General features: G+C 38.6%; 1 protein-coding gene across 10 annotated transcripts in view; it reads right to left on the minus strand.

Moving 5' to 3' along the window:
- MINDY2 (MINDY lysine 48 deubiquitinase 2) overlaps positions 1 to 21,504 on the minus strand; it is a 118,569-nt gene that overhangs the window by 51,063 nt on the left and 46,002 nt on the right. For all 10 annotated transcript variants that reach the window (XR_006284210.1, XR_006284209.1, XR_006284211.1 and 7 more), the window contains one exon: positions 12,765 to 12,907. Coding sequence is in view for 7 of the 10 variants with exons in the window: in XM_043523699.1 (XP_043379634.1) it covers positions 12,765 to 12,907 (143 nt within the window). In the remaining 3 variants the exon portion in view is untranslated. The remainder of the gene's footprint in view (positions 1 to 12,764; positions 12,908 to 21,504) is intronic.

Consider the following 21,504-nt stretch of genomic DNA (forward strand, 5'->3'; position numbering starts at 1 on the left):
TTGTGTGTGTCTAATCTCTCAGACACAAATAGCTCACTACTTTTACAGAGATAAATCTACTGATGCTTAAAAAGGAAAAATTGTAAGTGTTTCTATGACGTATATGTAGAATTTGGATAAATACTGTTCAGATTTCTTAATACAGAAAGAAAATATCTTTTTAACCTATATAAAATCACCACAAAACACACTTGACAGTCCAGGCAGGAAATTAGTTTCCTGTTACTTTTCTGTAAAGCAAACAGAGTGTGTAAGCAGTCATATCAGAGGGAAACAGTCCAACTGAGATATCTTACCAGAGCCCCTCATTACAGTCCTGTTTTTCCTTGATTTGGGGGATTATCGTTTGCTGTACTTATTATCTGTGTAATGGAAAGCAGAGGCAAATCTCAAAAAAAAAAAAAAAAAAAAAATCACATCTTTAACAGTTTTAAAATACTATTGCACAATTAAAGGCCCGCAAAACCAAAAGCTGTTAGAAAGTTAAGGGTAAGGGACAGAAGAGATGAATGCTCAAGTGCAAATGTACAAAAAAAAAATCCAGTGCAACTTGTTATGAAAGTGATTAGGAAACTGTCTATACTCTTATGGAATTATCAATTTATTCTCCCCATTATTTTAGGCAATAATTGAAATTTTCTCACCAATTGCAATATATATATACACTATATAACATCTCTTTATGAACACAAGCAGAAGAAACATTCACAAAGAATACATCACAATACTCATTTAAACTTTTAACTTAATAAGCAATGTCAGGTAACATCTACATTAGATGTTAATCATACAGTTTTCCATAGCAGGAATATTAAAGTTTGGCTAAAAGCCTTAATTTATGCAAGCCTATATTCCTTACATGTTCCAAACTCTATTCATCAAATTAGGCTTGTAATGGTATTTTTTCTAAAATTATAATGTGTATAAATTTGAACAAATTATTAAAGGTCTGGATGTGACATCCAGAGTATTATAACTTTTATAAACAGACAAAACAAAATCCAATTCTTTGGAGAGGGAAACAATTTCTTTACTCTCTCATGTTAAACCGCTGACAAAGGCAATATTAGCTCCCGTCTTAAAACTGCTGTTGCTGTATTTTTTAATGTCTTCCTTTTAATGTGAATGATGTGACTGAAAACTAAAAATGCATTATTGACTGAAGAATGCTTGTTAATATCATACTTTTCCAGTCACGGGTCATTTAATACATGGACTAGTTAAAGTGACATTGTAGTTATCAACATGAAATTAAAATAAAGTATCAAGAGATGTCTAAATATTGCATAAAAGCACAGTGTGAGGATATCAATAAGACTGATATTTTAATATTGCTTAACTCTCCAAACAGTAACATACAACATTGCCCTATACGGTGACAGGGAACAAACAGTGCAAAGCTTGTGTTTTCCTCTACATTTTCATAGAATCATAGAATATCAGGGTTGGAAGGGACCCCAGAAGGTCATCTAGTCCAACCCCCTGCTCGAAGCAGGACCAAGTCCCAGTTAAATCTTTTAGTTAAATTCCCAGTTAAATTTTGTTCCTTTTTGTATTCATATGTCAAGGACTCTGTTAATCAGGTGCAAAAGCCAGTCCAGATGACATCTTTATTCTGTAGCCAGCGTTTTATAATAAATAAATAAATAAATAATCTGCTAGCATGTGTGTCCCTCAGTTGTGTCTAAACTACTTAAGTTTATCAGTGCAACTTGCACTATGGATAAACACCCACTGCAGAGTGCAACATTGCAGAGAATCCATAGTATCCATCCTCTTTTGGGCGATCACAATTCACCATGTCTACAAACAACGCTTGCTGAAAACTGTTGCACTCAAACTGAACCGTAGGCAAGTATCCCACAGCTCCTTGCAAATTTCTATTTACTGCTTCATCCAGTTTTTTATTTGTAAAATGTAAAGTGTCCAAATGTGTATACATATACAAGTTGAATAAAGTTTTCAGAAGACTGTAAGTGACCTAGGTGCCTAAGTACCCAAGAGACTTTTGAAAATGGAAATTGGATACTTTTGAAAGTTGTCTTTATGCAAAAACAGATATAAGCACTTATTTTACAAGTTAAATGAGCAGGCTTGAGGAAACTGGGGATTTGGTGAGACAGTTATATCTCACTGGTGCAGCTCCAACCCCAACACAGTCAGACTGTTCTAGCACTGCAATGGAGCACACTGATCTGATGCAGAGTACAATGGTGGTGAGCTTTGCTTTGAGCATGAGCAATTGGCACAGGGCTAGTCTGGGATGCTGGAATAACTTGTGTAGTGGGAGTGCTGAAAACCAAACTGTGAACCCTGTATATAATGGAAACCACTTCAAGTCAGGGGTTGCAGCAGCACCCCTAGTATCCCTAGTTCCAGCACCTATGATTCCAGTACTCTTTGTGAGCTGCTGCAAGCACTTTACGTGGACATGGGGTTGCTAGTGCATGCAACTGTGCATGCAAAGCTAAAATTTTTCTAATGTAGACAAGGCTATGAAATGCAACAAGTCACCTCTGCAATGCATGTTAGCTGAAATAACCTAAGAAATTTAAATCCCACAGCTTCTCCTGCATTTTGGTCTCATATGACAACACAATATACTTTTATTGGTTGGAAAAAAACAAGTTTTTCAGCAAATATTTATATTCCACTATGGAAGCACTGGTTACAACTCAACTCCATAGTTAAAGCTGAGTTCCATTTTGCACTTAAAGAGATTCAACCTTTATTTTTTATGAAAAACAGCATATCCTCCCCAAAACTTACAGAATTTACTTTTTGAGTGTTGGATTAATTGTCTGAGAATTTAAAGTAAATCCATTAGAGTTAACAGTTAAAAACTGGGTCCTATAAAAAATTAGTATCTCTGTCTTTTCTTTATTCTGAACTATCTTAGCAGAATACAGACACTTCCAAATTTCTGTATTATTAAAATTAATGTTATATTTGAAGAAATTATGTTGTAATTAGGTTAAATTACTAACAATTGTATCTATTTATTATGGTTATGTAGGCTACAGCCAGGCTCAAGTCAGCAGCTCAGGTAACTTAAGTGCATTGTGTCATCAGGTGTAATTGGAGACTAGCATATACTTCAGCCTTCTTTGAAATATAGTAAATCAGTTGCATCTCAACCTCAAAATTCAAGAATGATGTTGAGTTTTGGGAACAACCCAAACACTCAAGTACAAGAGTGCATACATCTGATGTACATGAATGCTTTATAGCAAGGTTGACATTTTTAAGCTACCAAAGCTATCAAGAATTGTTCTTCCAAAAAGATTTGCACTGCAAACTCTTGTACTAATAACTTACAAAAAGGTTAGCATTCCAATATTCCTGCAGCTTCAGGTTTGCGGAGATTACCCATTTTCTATAATTGTGATTTAAGAATGGCTAATCTGTACTAGCTATTAATAGCCAGGTCTCAAAATATAAGGCTTTGAGAACATGGGACCAAAAACAAGCCCAGGGTGCAACCTGAGGGCCGGATATGAGGTAACCCAGAAGATAGAGCCCCTCTCACACAGTGCAGCAGTATGACTACCATCACTTCCCTCTTCTCCTGTCGGCTTTTACAGTACTGCTGCTGTAAAGATCATTAAAACCTGCAGAGATTACACTAAATCCAACTGGAGGATACAATAGGACAGATGCAAGACCTTAAGGCAAAACTTCATAGTTGTGACTTTGTGTATTTGGCACATACAGAAAATAGTCTTGAAGGCCCACAGATGCCACAGAGTTGCTTGGGTTTTTAGCTAGGATTAGAGTCTAAACTTCATTTTGAACTTCCTGGATTGGAAGAGTAATGAGGTAGTGATTTAACCACTGCTTTTCAGAATGGACAGATTGCTGACTTTTTCAGGGGTATGATAACAAATGAAATAAATAATTTCTTCACTGAGGATCTTGCAAATGTTTCAACATGGCTAAGAGTCCTTCCTAAATAAAGAAGCACCATTTAAAATGTAGAGTGTTGGGAAGGTCCAGAAACTAAGAGCCTTGGGACATTACAAAGTGGGCCAAGTAGCTGGAAGTGAGGAGGCTTCAGTGATTTTGAAATACAAGAATCGTAGCCAGTATCTCTGAAACACCTTAAGGGTCAGATTTCTCAGAAAGGACAGAATTTAATTTCCCAACTTCGTCCTTGTTTACATGGGACAACAGGATCTGATTTCAGTAACTGTTCCTACTTGGTTTACCACCAAAGAGCAAGATTACTAAAAGTAATGTTTGGGCCTATTTCAAGGCCTGAACTTTATGTTTAGTTGATGAGACATTTTCAGCAAGGTCATTCATGGTTTTATAAAGTCTCCCTGAAAACATGTCCCTCCCTATACAGAAAGGACACAAGCTTGAATTAAGCAGTGATTTAGTATCTTGTCCAAAAGCAAAGACATGGAGACTCTGCTTGACAATGCAAGGAAATCCATATAAAGGGTAGTACAAAAACAGTCTGAGCTTGTATCATAGAGGTAAGAGGAGGATAAACTATAATGAATTGACAATTTGTGGAGAGATGAAGAAGCAGTTGTTTCAGGAGAAGCCAAGAGCTCTCCTTTCTACCATTTTATTAGGTACTTAGCTATGTAGAAAGAATGAACTGAGATGGTTAGATGGGTTGCCATAGACCTATAAGATTTTAAAAGGACTGAATCAACTCTTTCAAGTAGATTCTGGGGCTGGCTTTTACTTCAGTGGGATCCAAGCAGCCACCACAAACTATTTTAAGGACTGAGGACCAGCATTTCACATTAATATTAGGGAACTTATAAAGCTTGGCAGCATTAGCAGGAAAGGCAAATTCAATGTCATGAGCATCTTACAAAGATATTTTCTGACAGACACAGATGAATTGCATTCTTAGGTTTTTCTTCCTCTACTATAAGTTAGAGTTCCCTTGTAGCAATGTATAAGTAGAAGGTTTAATTCTATGCATTTTAGTAATAATTTCAGCATAAACAGGAAATTCATCCAGAAGTCATTAAGTCCTTCAGTACCTCTTAAGACCTGGAAGACTCAACACCCTTATCATCATCATCCTCTACCAGGTTATCTCAGAGGATGAGAGAAAGGAAGGCACTTTTATCATTGGATGATTAACTCTTCATAGCTGTCCCCAATGAGATTTTCCTTATCAGACTTTGGCTGAGCTGAAATTGAGGTCATGCTCTTGGGAGGTGGGTACAACAAAAAATAGTGCTAGCCTTTGCAGTAGAAGCTGATTTCTTTGTCTTAATGGTAGGCTGAGTGAGAGGTCTTGTCTGTACCTCACTTCCACAACTGAATTATCTATAATGAAAACTAAATTGAGTAGAAGGAACAGAGGTGCATTGTGTCCCTTCTGGAAATTAGTAATAGACTGAGCAGAATTTCCTACCTCTTCTGTAGGTTTCTGTGCTGCCAAGACATAATTGTCAGAACTCCTAGCTGATCTTGAGGTAAAAGGTCCTGGAACAGCAGGAAGCTCCAAATCAGTGTCACCTGATGGTCTTAGAAGTCCTCAGAGCAACAGAGGCAAATAGACCCAGCAGCTGTGGGTTGAAGAGGCACTCTGCAAGTTAGACATTTCTTGTCCCCTTTACTCATTTTATTTGTTGACTCAGAGTAACTTTTTTATTTTTCAGCCATGACAGAGCAAGAGTACTTTTACGATGTACTCTGAGCAAAAACTGGAGAATTTAGGAGACAGTATGTGACCAAGAATCCTTGAGGCCAAACTTTTTGGAGCAATTTGATTGACCTCTGTGCCACTTGCGTGACAAGAATGACTGACGAGCATTCCACACTGGTGTAGCAGAGACTGCAGAATGGAATAATATTTTAATATTTAATTTTCAAGACCTCTAGTGTATTTTCTTACTCATTTGTAGTATATTGGCAAGTTTAGCTTCATGCTCATTAAGTGGGAAAGAACATAAAACTTAACGTGGAAACAATATAAGAAAGGTAGTGATTTTTGAACCTCAAATCCTATCTCCCCCAAAACTATTTGTAACATACTCTGTGCACTGGAAGCTAGCAATAATATCTATGTGTTGGGAAGAATGACAAAAGTTACATCCTCATTTTCAATTATACCAATTCAATCATGCATCCTCCAAATCACAACAGCCTTAATTCTGCCACTGACTATATTGCATTTCAGCCAAAGAAATCCTGTTGTCTTAAATTATATTTAAATGTTTTGTTCATCTCATAATTGTAGAGTAAACATTTCTATCACTTCTCAATTAGAACAGAAATCTGATGTGTGAAGCAGTGCTGGCTACAGCTCAATTACTACTGCCAAGATTTGGAGGTCAAGCATAAACATTAAGAGCAGATTGTGTTACTGAGTAGCAGATCAGTTTTTATTTATTTGTATGACCATATTTTTTAGCATCTTGTATTTTGTTTCAATAGATTACTGAATCTCATACACAGTAGAAATAAATGTGGCCATGACAACAACAAAAATGACTTTGTGCTTAGTTTTCACTAGTATGGGGCCTTTTCGCTAATGTCTGCCCTCCTGCTTAGATCACCTCATTCACAGAACAATGCTTACCTTTTTCTCATTTTCTCCCAAAAGTCTCATTACTAATTAGTTTGTTGATAATTTGGAAGTGAAGATGCTTTCCTGTCAAATTTTATATCATAAGAAATATATGATCTACATTAACTTCCTTTAAAGTCTCAAGGAGATTATAAACGTTCCAGGTGACTTGTAAAGCTATACATTATATTGGCCCTTCTTGTTTTAAAAACAAGAACTAAATTTGCACTGTACTCTTCTAATCAAACCATCTTATGTTCCGTAGTGCCAGTTTAAATTTCTGGAAAAGTGAGTCATTCAGTAAAGGACTTAACAATCTTTAGAGATCATCAATATGAAAAAAACCCAAAACTGTAGTTTTAAAGACTATGGCCAAAGTTTTCAACATTATGTGCCTGAAGTTAAACATCTAAATCTACATAATGGCACATAAGTAACCGGAATATTCAGCATTCCACAGCACCTGTAACTCCTGTTGAAACCACTGACACCCTAGTTTGAAATGTTTTGCATACAAGACATTCCAAGTCATGCTACTGCACTATTTACATTTATTTATACTAAGCACTAAGAAATTTACATTAAGGGAACTAAAACTGAAGCTGGACTTTACTGTACTATAGGCTCACTAACAGTAACCCACTGATATCCCACTGTTAATTACTGATTTCTGAATTAGCAAGTGTAAACAAGTATAATGCATCAAAATGCACCTTGTTCATTTATTTTTATAGCTATATTTTAGCTTTAATTATTCACTGCGGTAGTTTTCTAGAAAATAATAAGCCTCAAATCTTGAAAAGTAACCCTTGAAAGTAACATCTGCTCTCCACCAAGATAAACAGAGACAAACATATATAACATAGTAAATGTATCAAATAGCATGCCATCTTTTGTCTAACTTACTTAATAAAAATTCAGGTCACATTTTTGAAGTAAAACATGCACAATCCAGCTGCACATATCTAATTTATGTGCAGGACCTATATATCACATATGCCCATTGCCCAACTAATCAGCCATATGTATACATCAACACCTGATTTGGACATGTATATTAGGTATGTCTATGAATATTTTAATTATGCACAAACTGAATGTAACAGCATATTATAATTTTAAAGAGTTGTTCAGTACACCATGATTGCCAGTATGTACAGTATTATAAGCAATTGATAAGGAATCTGCTCCCAATTAAGAAATCCTTAGAAATCAGAAGTTTTATTCATGAAGCTTTCTATCACATTTCCAAAGTACCTCCTGGGATCCTTCATGGATGAATTATTGGTTCTACTGGGACAGCAATTTTATTAGCTCACTCAGTTTTAAAATGTGAAAACAAAATGTTGATTTGTAAATGTGAACATTAGACTTTAATAATCCACGCTGGGAAATTATTCTGTCACACGTCACTCAGAAAAAGTCATTTACTATTTATGATATTTTAGATTGTTCATATTATGAAAAGCAAAAATTTAAAATGATGTAAAATGTACAGAAAATATACAGTAGAATCTCGCAAATTCACAGAAATGACTGGGGTGAGGGTCCTTTGTGAATTTGTAAAAAATAAGTAATTAAAACCAAGGATAACGCACCACAAAATGTACTTCGATAATTAAATAGGTATACTTTAATCTTAATTTATAAGAGTATTTAATTGTCTACAGTACTAATGAATTTTCAAATATTGAATAATATTCAATGTATGGAATAATACAAATATTTGTATTGTTAAAACTTCTTTATTTTTGCAAGTCTGTTATTCAGGTGTTAAATCTCCATAGCAAAGTGGGGACAAGTTTATTAAGTCTAAATCCATAAGATTCTATTGTATTGCTAAATGTTAAACACAATTTTCAAAGTCGACAATACCTTTCATTTGCTGGATACCTATAAGTAGGATGAGAGTAAAATATACTGACAACATATGATATTTTTCAGATATTTTAAATTCAATTTAAAACAAGATTTGTTTTCAGTCTTAGAAATGTATTTTTAGTAATAGGAACTCATTTCGTGTCCTAAACCATACTATATTATTGCTGGTCACTTAAAAAGGTGTTGTCTATAACCCCGGAGGCGCAGCACTTTCATGTATTAAAGTGATCTCACCATATAATTTATATTTAAGTGTGCTAAACTGGTAAAACACCCAGGATGGAAATTAAAAGCCAAGTTTTGAACTCTGATCCAAATACTGGTCTCTGGCTAAAAATAACACTGTTCCCATGTGCGGATATGAGGACAGAATTTGGCCCATATTATATTTCACTAGTTTAAAAAAGTGACACTTCAGTCCATTCTGAACAGCAGAAACATACTTAACATCTTAAAAACTTAAATTACAATATCATAAGTGAATTTAATGCATTTTTACTATTTTAAATATTACTTTGTGTTATGATTGGCTGATTCTACTTGGAATATTGCTCTAAATCTCATTTATTTGTTGTTCAAAACAGTTGGTGCTTGTAGGACAGGTCCTTTTTATTTAAAAAGGCCACATTAAATATCCCCCTACACACACAACCACAACCACTCCCACCCTTTCTGCAATGTTTTGGTCCACGTTACAAACATCATTGCAATGATCTACAAGGCTATATTTAAATAAGAAAGAAATAAAAAAATAAAAGTAGCATCTAAAGTCTTAAATTTGCACAGCTTATTCAGGTCACTAATTATTCAGTGCTCCATAAGGAATGATTTATACACAGTTTTTCACATTTTGAAAGTAACAGACCAGTAACAATGATGGAAACACTTGTCATTTCTTCAGACTTTTCATTGGGCATGAAGCCACATAAACGTAACTGGAGACCTGTAAGATCTCCTAGAATATTATGTTGTATTATGAGACCATATCTTTGTAATCATAGGAATGTCTCACCTCATGGAAGAAATTACTATTTTTCTGGCTTTAATTCTAGGAGCAAAAATTCTAAATATCTGCTGTCAACAAGAGTTATAGCACATACTGTCACCTCAGCAGTGATGACAAAGGCTGTTCACAGATGATATTTGTAGTCTGTGCACATTTAGGATGTGAATAGAGTCTTAAATTAACTAAATTTGACTATGAAAAAGTTTTGAGGCACAAATTCCTCTTTTCCTTCCCACAACAGAGGAGAGGCTTATAGGAAGAGATTAAAATTCTGCAGAAGATCTTGCTTCCCAATTCCAGTTCCATCCAGACTTCTACCCAGTATTCAGAGTCTTCCCCTCCACCCCCCAACAAGTTCACGAGTGGCCTATTTTAGCTTCCTCCCTTGTTGTCTTAGACTGCAGAATACAACTCCTGTAACTATTGGTTGTTGCTGTATTCCACATTAACTTAATTCAAAGCATGTCTTTTTTTCTGAAAAGTTAATAAAAAAGGTGACTAGAGACAAACAAGCTTACAAGTAAAAAGTTATTCAAAGTGTCAGACCTACAAATTCAATCTAAAAGTCAAGCTGGCTTTTTCAACTACTTCACTAGTACGACAAAATTGGAAAAAAATTACCTTATCACTAACATTAAAAAGTAGTAAATAAAAAGTGGCAAGTTCATTTTTGTAATTAATGTTGCATTTTGGGGACAGTATGGTAATAATTAGTAAAACTGTTTGAGTTCTAAACAAACAAACAAACACACACGGATAAAAAGGAGATTCTGCCAGCCAAATTCTGCCCTCAATCACATTGTCCAACATCACTGTACATTTAACCTGTACTCCAGCTCATGGTTTCTGGTCTAGAAGAGACACACTAACTGATAACATCCTTAAATACAATGTAGTCAAAAAATTAGCAATTATTAGCACTATTTACAAGGCACAATAAATACACATGAATTAAAAAAGAAGGCTCCTTTACTAAAATCTGGCTAATACACAACTGCAAAGCTTTAATATAGAAAGGTAAAACCTTCTAAAATTCACACTCATGTTGAGAGAACTTAGCTAGAGTTCCATGTCAGAATTTTCAGCTTCATCAACCACCCAGGGGTTGGTTGACTTCTGTCATTCTGAACTTTTGTCTCCAAAGACCTGGTCACTCTTCTCTCCCCAGAGGGCTGACTGAGTTCAAAGTTGACAGTGCCCCTTTCTGGATAACCCTATATGGTTAATTCAATCACAGCAGCCTTTTAGGATTTGTAAAGTTGTCTTAAAAGCAATGGTGCTCCACGAGTGCCTTTGAACCTGAATGAGACAGATCCTTCCATCCATGGAGCTGGTGAGTCCTACAGTCACTGAGTCTTAGTCTACCTCTGGTTTCCTATGGGAGCCTTGTTTGACTGGTTACAAATTTAATGTCAACCTCTTTCCTCACGTCACAAAAAGGGCAATAAAAGTGGTTTACCTTCCACTCTATGTAATTGCTTTGTAGGACATAAAGAGTTTACCCTTTCCTACACACAAAGAAATTTCAAATGCCTATCATTTTAATTTCAAGAGAAGATGTCAGACAAGAGTCCTCTCATTTCTGAAGTTCATTGGCTTTTCCACAATTTTAGATGCTGCTAACTAATCAGAGGTGGCTATATCCCAGGCACTGTTTCCACAATTTTCTGCAAATATAAACAGTTAGGCTGTTGTCATACCTAGCGCTGAGCTCATTTACCCTGTCATTAGCTACGTGCTAGTCAAGTTGTCTACACATATAGAGCTTGTCTAGACTAGGATAAAAGATGTATTTTTAAAAAGTTACCTCAAACATTTTAACTAACATCTTTTAAAAACTCTAGTATAGACAGGTCAAGTTAACTCCTGGGGGAATTCTGTGCCACTGTGCATGTGCAGAATTCATGTCCCTCACAGAATTATTTTTCTCTCCATAGAAAATACACAATGCTGGAGAGGCACTGCAGTTATGGCTTTTGCCCACCAGGGACTGCTGTGGCACCAAACAGAGGGCAACCAGCTCACCAGCCATAGCAGCAAGCAGTTGATAGGCTGGTGGAGGAGAGTCTGTATTCCTCACACTGCCCTGCCCACGGGGCCAGGTGAGGAGGCACAGGAGGAGCAGGGCATATGGGGCTGCTGGGGAGGGTCACACACTGGGGTTCAAAAGGGCTAAATGGCACTGGTGGGTGCAGGGACACATGGTGTTAGGGGGATGCATGGGGAGAGGGTGGCTGAGTGGGGGTGCAGGGACACATGAGGATGAGGGAGGCACTGCAAGTACACAGGAGGACAGGGGCAGATGTGCCTGACTGAATGGGAGAGGCTAAGGGTCAGCCAGCGTCTGCATGGGGGAGGGTCCCCAACTCCCTAACAATCCCTCCCTCCCCAAAAGCCCCCTATTCCATACTTCTCCCACCCACACTCAAACAACCCTCCAGGTTCACTCCCAGGCTTCTTCCCAACAATTACTTCCCTCTCCCTCAGCTCCTCCATTACCCCCACTGCTTCTGAAAGATGCAGGAAATACATTTCTGTATTGCAGTTTATATGAATTATTACTTAAAGTTATGTATTAATATGCCTAGTAAGGAATCTATTTGTCAAAAATATTTCCTGGTTCTTTTTTGTCTGTACTGTTACAGACATACTTGACAGGTATTTTGAAATAAATTACCAAAATAATAGAAACTGGCATGATTATATTGTGTTATTTTGACAAATAAAATATGCAGAATTATGCAATATTGTGTACAGAATTTTTAATTTCTTGGTGTAGAATTCCCCCAGGAGTACAAGTTGTATTTTAAACATGTTAACTGGTAGAAAGAGTTCACCCATTGTCCAATGATTTGCTTCGTGAGAGTATCTACCCAATTGTTAGCATATCCAAAGACAAGAAATTCAGCAATATAACAATATAAAAGTTAAAGGGTATAAACCCTGTATAATCCATATTCCAATAATAAAATACCTTGTCTCAAAGATCTTAAACCAAAGTAATGCTGTATAACAATTTTATTTGGGCGGGGGGGGGGAAAGAGATTAATAGTTTTTCTAATACTATAATAAGCACCTAAAATATTTAGCTATTTTAATTTTTAAAAAACAGTGCTAAGTTATCAAAACCAATAATTTAATCTAAATATGACATATACCTTAAAACATAGCTGCTTTTTATAGTAGTCATTTGGGAATGGGTCATATTTCTCCACCATTTAAATTCAGTAAGGAAGTGCAGCCTATTAGTCTGTCACTACAAATCTGTGCAAATTCCCTTTTTCTAGCTGACACACAGACAATAAAAATCAATGAAAAGGTTAATAATCATACCTTATATTTGGTCATGGTGCTAAAATGGTTGTTCCTGAAGAACACACAAAGTTCTCCTTCCTGAACTGCTGAAGTCAGCTCACATAACCCATGGTATGTCAACTGAGTGGCTGTATTGTTCAGAAATTGTTCAGCTACAAATCCTATAAAAGCAATGCAGATTATTAACTGTGGGTCCATCATACACATCTAAATACATACATACCTACATAAAAAAATTAAATATATCAAAAATTCTCTCTCTGCTAGTGAAATGAACTCTCAAGGCTTATATCAAATTAGATTTCACTAGAAGAAAATAAGTTAACTTTCCTTCTCAATTTACATCTGTGACACTATGACATTACCCAGGGTAGAATCTGAACTGATGGAAAGCTGCATCCTCTCAATTCTCCAACCTGGGGTGCCTTTTACACTGCTTTGCTGTTGGAGCAATCACTCCTGATCTGCTCTCACACAGCTTTCAGCATGTAAATTACTCCCAGCTATACTGCTGGAGTGCCAGCCACTCTTGAATTACACTGCAGAACAACACCAGCAAATTCCCAGTCCCAGACTTTCCCCCACAAATGTGCATCTTGTATTACCCAGCCCTCTCCTGGGTAACACATGCTCATATAAATAAAATATATTTTATTAAAAGAAAATGTTATGTACAAATCCTGTTATCCCAAAGTTTCCCAAACAGTTCAATCCAAGCACACTGGTTTAGATAAAACAAAAAAACAAGTTTATTAACTACAGAAAAAGTTTTGCGTGATTACAAGTAATGAGGCATAAATGTCAGGACTGGTAACAAAGAAATAAAAGGCAAGAATACAATTAATACCTAACTTAATAAGCTAAGTGAATTTAAAGCAAAAAGTCTCTCTCACCACATGTTCTAGCAGTCTTACTGGCTAATTTCCTTTCAGACAGGATTCCCCCTTCAGTCCAAAGCTGTTTCTTTGTTCCTCAGGTGTTGTAGTTGCCGTTGATAGAAAGAAAGGGAGGAATGTTTTGGGACACCTGTTCCCCTTTCTTATAGTTCTTTTTCTTTGAAAAAGATCTCCAGCTGTGGTTCAGGAGACAGAAAATCTGTGGGGATGTGAACCTCCAGCTGTTTCTTTGCCAAAAATGTAGGTTTCTCACTCACACCCTCTTTCCTGCCAAAGAATGGCCACTTAACCAGGTGATAAGTCCATTTGATTTTTTTGACACCTGAAGCGCCAGTTTGGCTCTTGTCATTGAGGAACTGGTTTATGCCTGCTTTTCTGAACTTGTAACATCTCAGTAATATTATACAGTAAAATCTTGTAACTTTACCTATAATGTTGCCACACATATTTTACCAAGACAGCAATGATCAGCCAATTATGAATTTTCAAATGATACCTCAGAAGGCATACTTTGTATCCCTATGTTCACCCTTTTTACAAGACTATAATAAATTTTGTACAGACGGTCACAAAAGCATTAAATTTTTTACTGCAATCTTATTGCAGTCTTTTTGTTCTATGTTTGTACAGTGCCTAGCATAATGGGGTCCTGCTCCACAATGGGCTCCTATGTAATACAAATCAATAATAATGATAATAATTTAACAGAGGTGGGATTTTTAAAAGTCTCTCTTGTACAAAAACAGTGCATTTTACCAATCATGTTATTTGACTTAGCACCATGGAATCTTGATTTTAAAAAAACAGCACTATAATAAATCAAGGTAGCACATTAATTGGATTAAAAACTGGCTAACTGGAAAATCTCAGGTGCTAACTGTAAATGGAGAATCATCATCCAATAGGGGGTTTTGTAGTGGGGGTCTGACTGGGATCTTTTCTTGGTCCAACACTCTTCAATATATTTATCATCAATGATCCAGAAGAAAATATAAAATCATTGCTGACAATGCTTGTAGGTGACACCAAAATTGGTGGACGGTAAACAGTGATAACGACAGGTCAGTTCTGCAGTGATCTGGATCATTTAATAACCTGGGCACCTTTAAGCAGCAAGCATTTTAATACAGGCAAAACACAAGGTCACACATCTAGGAAACGTACATTAACCAGAGTTGTTTAAGATGTGTTGTGTATATTTATTCATTCCACTCTTGGTGTATGTGCGCCCCATTTACTCAGGATCAGAGTTGTTTGACTGACAGTGTCTTTTGCAACCACACATGGCCCTTAGTATCCTCATGCTTTGCACTGGGGGCATAGAGGGTGAAGCAGCTCAACCACCACTCGCTTCCTTCAGCACAGAAACCAAATGAAACAAGATCCTGTAGTAGAGTGGAAGGCGTGCACACAGTAGAAATATATATATGAAAGAGAGAGAGAGAGAGAGAACAAACACCTTGAAGGAAATATTGTTACTAATACAAAAGTAATATAACTATAGTTACATTATTATGTAACTGTAGTTCTTCAAGATGTCATCAATGTGGAGGAGGGAGGGATAGCTCAGTGGTTTGAGCATTGGCCTGTAAAACCCAAGGTTGTGAGTTCAATCCTTGAGGGGGCCATTTAGGAATCTGGGGCAAGAATTCAGGATTGGTCCTGCTTTGAGCAAGGGGTTGGATTAGATGACCTCTTGAGGTCCCTCCCAACCCTGATAGTCTATGATGCCACTTACATAAAGGGAAATGTAGCCATGACCTCCATCAGCTTCCATGCAACTCAGAGCACTTTTTGGCTAACGACTCCAAAAGCAGGGATGGAGAACAGGCTTGGGACAACATGAAATATTTAGTCTGGTCAACACAGTACTATAGAGAGTGACCACTGGATCAGCACATGTGAGGTCCTTGAGGATTTCTGATACAGTAAGAGGAGAGAAGATGAAGAGCGACCGTATCACAGGGAAGTCAAGTCCAGAGCACTTCAACTGCAGTATGCAGTCCAGGATCTTAGGTATCAAAGCCTGTTGGGCCACCCATATGGAAAACCTCTTCCACTTAGAGTAGGTTCTTCTCATGGATGGGTTCCTGCTTAGAATCAAGATACCCTGGACAAGTGACAAGCAGCCCTTTTCCAGGATACTCATCCAAGCAGCATTTAGGCAATCAGTTGTAGTGACACTAGGTCTGGGTGAAGTAACTGTCCCTGTGATAACAGGTCTGCGTGGAGTGGGATCTTGCTCGGGGGTTGCACCAACAGATGTAGCAAGTTCATAAGACAGAACTGTCTCAGCCATTACAGAGTTATGGGGATGAGCCTGAGATGCTCTCACTTGGCTTTGGTAGTCACTCTGTGGAATCAGTGGGAAGGTGTAACAAAGCCTTTAACTTCACTCCAAAAGGAATGTGATTGGAGGGACTCTGGATTCATGGCCTCTGGAGCAAAGCTGGAGCACTTTGCATTATCTCTGGTGACAAACAGATCTATTACCCATGTCCTCCACAACAGAAAATGTACTCTTGGTGAATTTCTGCAGCAACCACTTGTGGTCAGTGACTAAATGCCAGCTCAGGAAACCCACTATGTCACTGCTGGTTTCTGGCAGGTGCAGCATTATCAAAGGGATGTTTCATAGCACCAATTCCACAACTTGCTCGCTTCATTACCCAATGGGGGAGATAGCACACCCCCTCGCATATGTAATATATTGCCAGTGTTTTGTTGGTTTGTGTGTTACAACGTGCCATAGGACCAGGAGGAGACCACACACTGGCCTGATGACCCAAAACTCCAGCACTTCCGTGTGTAGTCTCACCTCCTCCGGGGACCATCTCTCTTATATTTGACAATGGTCCAGGTGGGTGCTCCCATCCTATCCTAGATGTGTCCGTGATCAGTGTTCAAGATGGTTATGGGGTTTCAGATGGTTCTCCTTTCTGGACATTGTTGGGGGTAGGCACCAGGTCAGTGCTCTCATGACACGGAATAATATTACCATTGATTTGCTCAGCAGATGGTTCCTTGGGACTGACCTGAGCCATAGTTGTAGGGGCATCAGGTGAAGTCTGGCAAGCAGCATCACATGTGTACATGTGGACACATGACCCAACAGTGTCAGCTAAGTCTGCACAACCCTGGCCGGGTTAGTGATCATCCCATTTACTAGGGACTGGATTGCAAGGAACCGATCCTGAGATACATACGCCTGAGCTGTTACCAAATCTATTCTGGCTCCTATAAATTCTAACGTTTGCATTGGAATCAGGGGTGGTTTCTCTCAGTTGATCAAGAGGGCTAGCTGGACAAACAGGACTACTACATAGCCTCAGCACAGTTTTTGGAAGCAGCAGAGAGATAACCTTGCATGATTGGTCACAAAGGTGCAAGCTGCCATGTGTCCCAGGAGCTTATTGTGTTTTGAGGTCTCCCCTGAATTGCTTGTACCAGACCTGACAAGATGACAAATGTGTCTAAGGGAACATAGGCTCTGGTTTCAATGAGTCCAAATATGCCCCTATAAACTGCATCATGTGTATAGGGATTAATGTGGATTTTTTTTTTTACATTCAACTGCAGATCCAACTCATGGAACAGAGCATGGGCCATCTGGGTGAAAGACAGCAGTGCTTTGTAGGAACAGCCCTTGAGTAGCTAGTCATCGAGGTACAAGAAGACTAGAATCGCTTCTTGTTGGAGTTAAGCAGCCACTACGGTCAGGGCTTTTGAGAACAATGTTTGGGCTGAGAAAGGCTGAAAGGAAGCACTCAGTATTGGAAATTATCCTGGCCTACAGTGAAGCATAGGTATTTCCTATGTGATGGGTGTATTGTTATATAGACATCTTGTATGTCAAGAGCTAAAAATCAATCCCCTTTCTTTAGTGAGGCAATTATAGCTGCCAGAGTCAACATCCTGAATTTTTGAGACTTTACTACCTTGTTTAGAAGTCTTAGATGTAAGATCAGCCTCCATCGTCCCTTGGCAGAAGGAAATACTTTGAGTAAAATCTCTTGCTCTTTGTGAGGAGGAGGAGGAATTGGTTCTATTGCTCCTAATCAAAGGAAATTTCACTTCTTGTCTCAATAAAAGCTAACGAGAGGGGCCCTGAAGGGGGACAGGGAAGGGGGATGAAAGTTAGAACAACATAAAATGGATGGTTTAACCTGATATTACCTCTATTACCCACTTGTCTGTAGTGATCTGCCTCCAACCATGGTGGAGGTAGGCAAGCTGGTCTCCAAAGGAGGGAGGTGGGTTAATAGGCACAGCTGTAAATCCAGAGGCAGAGGTGGTTTTGAACCCTCAACCAACCCAAAACTATTGCTTCGAAGACGGCTGGGTGGTCATGCAACCCCCTCTCTGAAATCTGTCTTTGTGAGTGGTTCAGTGGACCTATGGGATCTGGAAAACTGAGTAGGATGTGATCTCTGGGCAGTCTGTGACCTACTAAACCTTTTCTTATATGTAGGTGTATATATGCCCTGAGATCACAAAGTAGCCCTGGAGTCCTTTAGGACTCATCCATGGCCTCCAAGAACAGTTTATGACTGTCAAAGGGGAGATCTTCCACGCTGTTCTGTACTTCTCTCAAAAACCCTGAAAGATGGAGCCATAATGCCCTCTCATAACCACTGCCATGGAGAAGGACCTGGCAGCAGTGTCCACAGCAGTTCTAGCCACCAACCGGCTCTCTGAGATGGATTAGAATTGCGCCCTATGTTCTTGTGGCAGACGTTCAACGAAAGCCATGAATTCATTATAATTCGGCCATCGGGGCCTGATAATTTGCAGTCCTGAACTGAAAGGGTTGCTGATTAATAGGTCTTTCACCCAAAGGAATCCAGCATTTTCTGATCTGTCTCATATGGGGGGAAGGGGGCGAAGAGAGAAGTGCTGCACCCCCTCCTTGTTTACCGCATCCACCACCAGGGAGTTAGGCAGGGAATGGGAGAACAAAAAGAATCCCTAGAGGGAACATAAACACTTCTTATCTACCCCTTTACACATGGTTAGAATAGTGGCAAGTGTCCATCAGATCATCCTAGCTAGATCTAGGAGCACCTCATTGATTAGTAACACACCCTTGAGGAGTGTTGCTGACTATAAGATATTCAACCCTTTGTGCTGTGAATCCTTGACCTCCTTGAGAGAAATATGAAGGGTGTCAGCTACCCTCTTTATGAAGTCTTTACATTGCTGGAAATCATTGGCCCTGGATGGTAGTGGAGGCATAACTGCTTCATTAAGATACAAGAATGAAACAGATGTTTGAGGGGGGCCTGCTTATTCGCCCTAGCTTCCCGCTCCTCACATGTCGCCTCCTGGGTGGGGGCTGGTTGGGGAGGAGAATGCTGTACAACTCTGCCCTCCCTATGAGATTTTACCAGACCACCGGTACATTGCTGTAGATAAGCAGCTTGGGGCCCCAGAATGGCCATTGTGGGGCCCATAGAGAAGTAGGAGTGGCATGCATGGTTTCACCACCCTTGATAAATTAGCCTTATCTTCCCTATGACTTTCAGAGAATGGGATCCTGAATGGATGTGTGGAGAACCATGAACAGAAATAGAGGATACTGACTGGAAGTCTCCTTCATCCACCTCTATCTGATCCAAAGGGGGAGCACCTGCAGGAAACAGTGGAGAATCCTGCAGTACTAGAGGACAGTAGTCCAGAGATCAGGTTTCAGTACTAAGAGATACTCAGTACCCATCAGGAGGGGAGACTCTGGTTCATCCATTATTGAGAGGTCCTTAGTAGAGCTGAATTCCTCTGGTACTGAGTAGGGGAAGTAGTACCCCTGTGGTAGCTGAGACCATGGTCGCCAAAGCCAACTGTGGACGTACCGAAGTAGACACCAGTGGTGTCTGGTGCTGTTGCCTAAGGGTGCTGCATGCTGGGATACCAAAGGCTGGGCTTAACTCAATAGTGCCAGTCCCAACTCTCTAAGCTTCCCCTCCTTGATGGTAGAGGTTACCAAGGACCTATCAGAACCATGTCTTTCCTTTGTGCTCTGGGATTTTATGGCCACAGCGGTACTGGAGGAGGAATCCTTCAACTCAGAAGGTAATAAGTAGAGATGTCAAGGCTTTGGAGACCTAGATCTCACCAAGGACCTAGATCTTTTCAGAGCTGTCGCCTTAAGGTAAGAGTCCATGCTCCTCTTTTTGGAAACCTTCCCTGAAGGCTTCAAAAGGACTTTCTCAAGGGAAGCCTGCGGGGTGCTGGATCTGCCTGGAGACAGATGTATTGGTTGATTTACTAACCTGACTCAGAAGCTGATGGAATGCTCCCTTCAGCCATTTAACAGTCTGAGTTTAATTTCTCTATTTCTCCTTACCCTGGACTTGAGGGCCAGATAGAAGTTGCACTTCTGGGAGATACAGGACTCCCCCAGGCAACAGATACAGATTGGCCGTCTCCCACCACACTTCAGTAGTAATTCAGGTTTGTTTACTGTTTTTCCTGGAAGAGTCTGTGGATTGCTGGAGAACTAGTAATATTATGACACTGCGAATACCAAGAAAAAGAAACGTGAGGGGAAATAATTTTTATTCATACTATTTAAAATTGTCCACTTTATTAACATCTATTTAGATCAAATGTCTGCCTAACAAAAGAAAAGCTATCTAACCTTCCCGGGATCCCAGTTCACAATCTCCAGGTCTTGTGAGGAAGGCCTCGAACAAAAAAAGGACTTGGCATTTCTGATATTAGTAAGATATGAACTAAATAAAAAACCACGCATACACACAAACTTTTCAGGCTCTCTTTATGCATTATGAAGATGCACAAAAAAGTATGCAACCAGTTTTTTGTGCCTCCCTCACCCTTCAGATCAGCTTTAAAAATGTACTTTACATGTACTTAAAGCAATTTTCAAAGTCTTAAATGTGGCCAATCAAAAATAATTTTTACCAACACTGTCAGAGGCATTTCACTACAAGAGCCAGTTACCCACCTATTTCCAACAGTTTGGGCTATAAAGCTGTTCAATACAGATTGTAAAAAAAGGGAGAAGTAATGTGTTCCCTTATGAGCATACTGAAAATTCAATCATATTAGAGCCTTCATAAAGGATTATTCCATTTAACATTCTTGCACTTACTCTAGTTCAGGCTCCTTATAAGCAAACAAATACCTCAGGTTTTCAAAACACTTAAATTTAACAGTTTTACAAGGTCGCAGGATTTTTTTAAAAAAAAAAAATCACCTTTTTGGATGTTTTTCCATACCTGGTCCCTGTCCAAAGATGAACTTTTCTGAAAACACCAACCAAAATCTTCAGTCATATTTTGGTAAAGTAAGAATGAAAAAAAAATTTTTTCCATTTTTCAAACATCTAGCTCCAAAACAGCTGAGCTTTGAAGACTTGCCCATTTTGTACAGCTGACAATGCCTTGACCAGGCATTGACCAGTATATATCAGCACTGTAAATCTTATTTGTATTCTACTATTACCTTTATTCTTGTAAACAATTCTGTAAACAATTCTGTAATTCTCTTAAACAGCATCATGGTACAGGACTATTATAAAGCTCCACAATCTGTTATTTGGAAGCCACTTCTAAATATGGACAAAATGAGTTTTAAAATTCCACGACTCTGTAGAAAACCTAAAATGGTTGTATTTAATAATATGGAAAATTACCACTTTCTCAACAATATTTCCAGTACCTCATAAACCATGTCATATTTATTCTAAATTTTGAGTTAAGCATTCATGTCATGGTTCCGGATGGTGCCTGCCTATGCAGGGAAGATGGTAACTAGCTGAAAGGATTCCAGGTAGAGGTGGATAGCACAGGGGTATTTCCTCCCACAATGTAATGAGAGCTAAAAGGTAGCCCCTTTATTGT

Source organism: Chelonia mydas, chromosome 10 (assembly GCF_015237465.2).
Source record: "Chelonia mydas isolate rCheMyd1 chromosome 10, rCheMyd1.pri.v2, whole genome shotgun sequence".
Taxonomy (NCBI): domain Eukaryota; kingdom Metazoa; phylum Chordata; order Testudines; family Cheloniidae; genus Chelonia; species Chelonia mydas.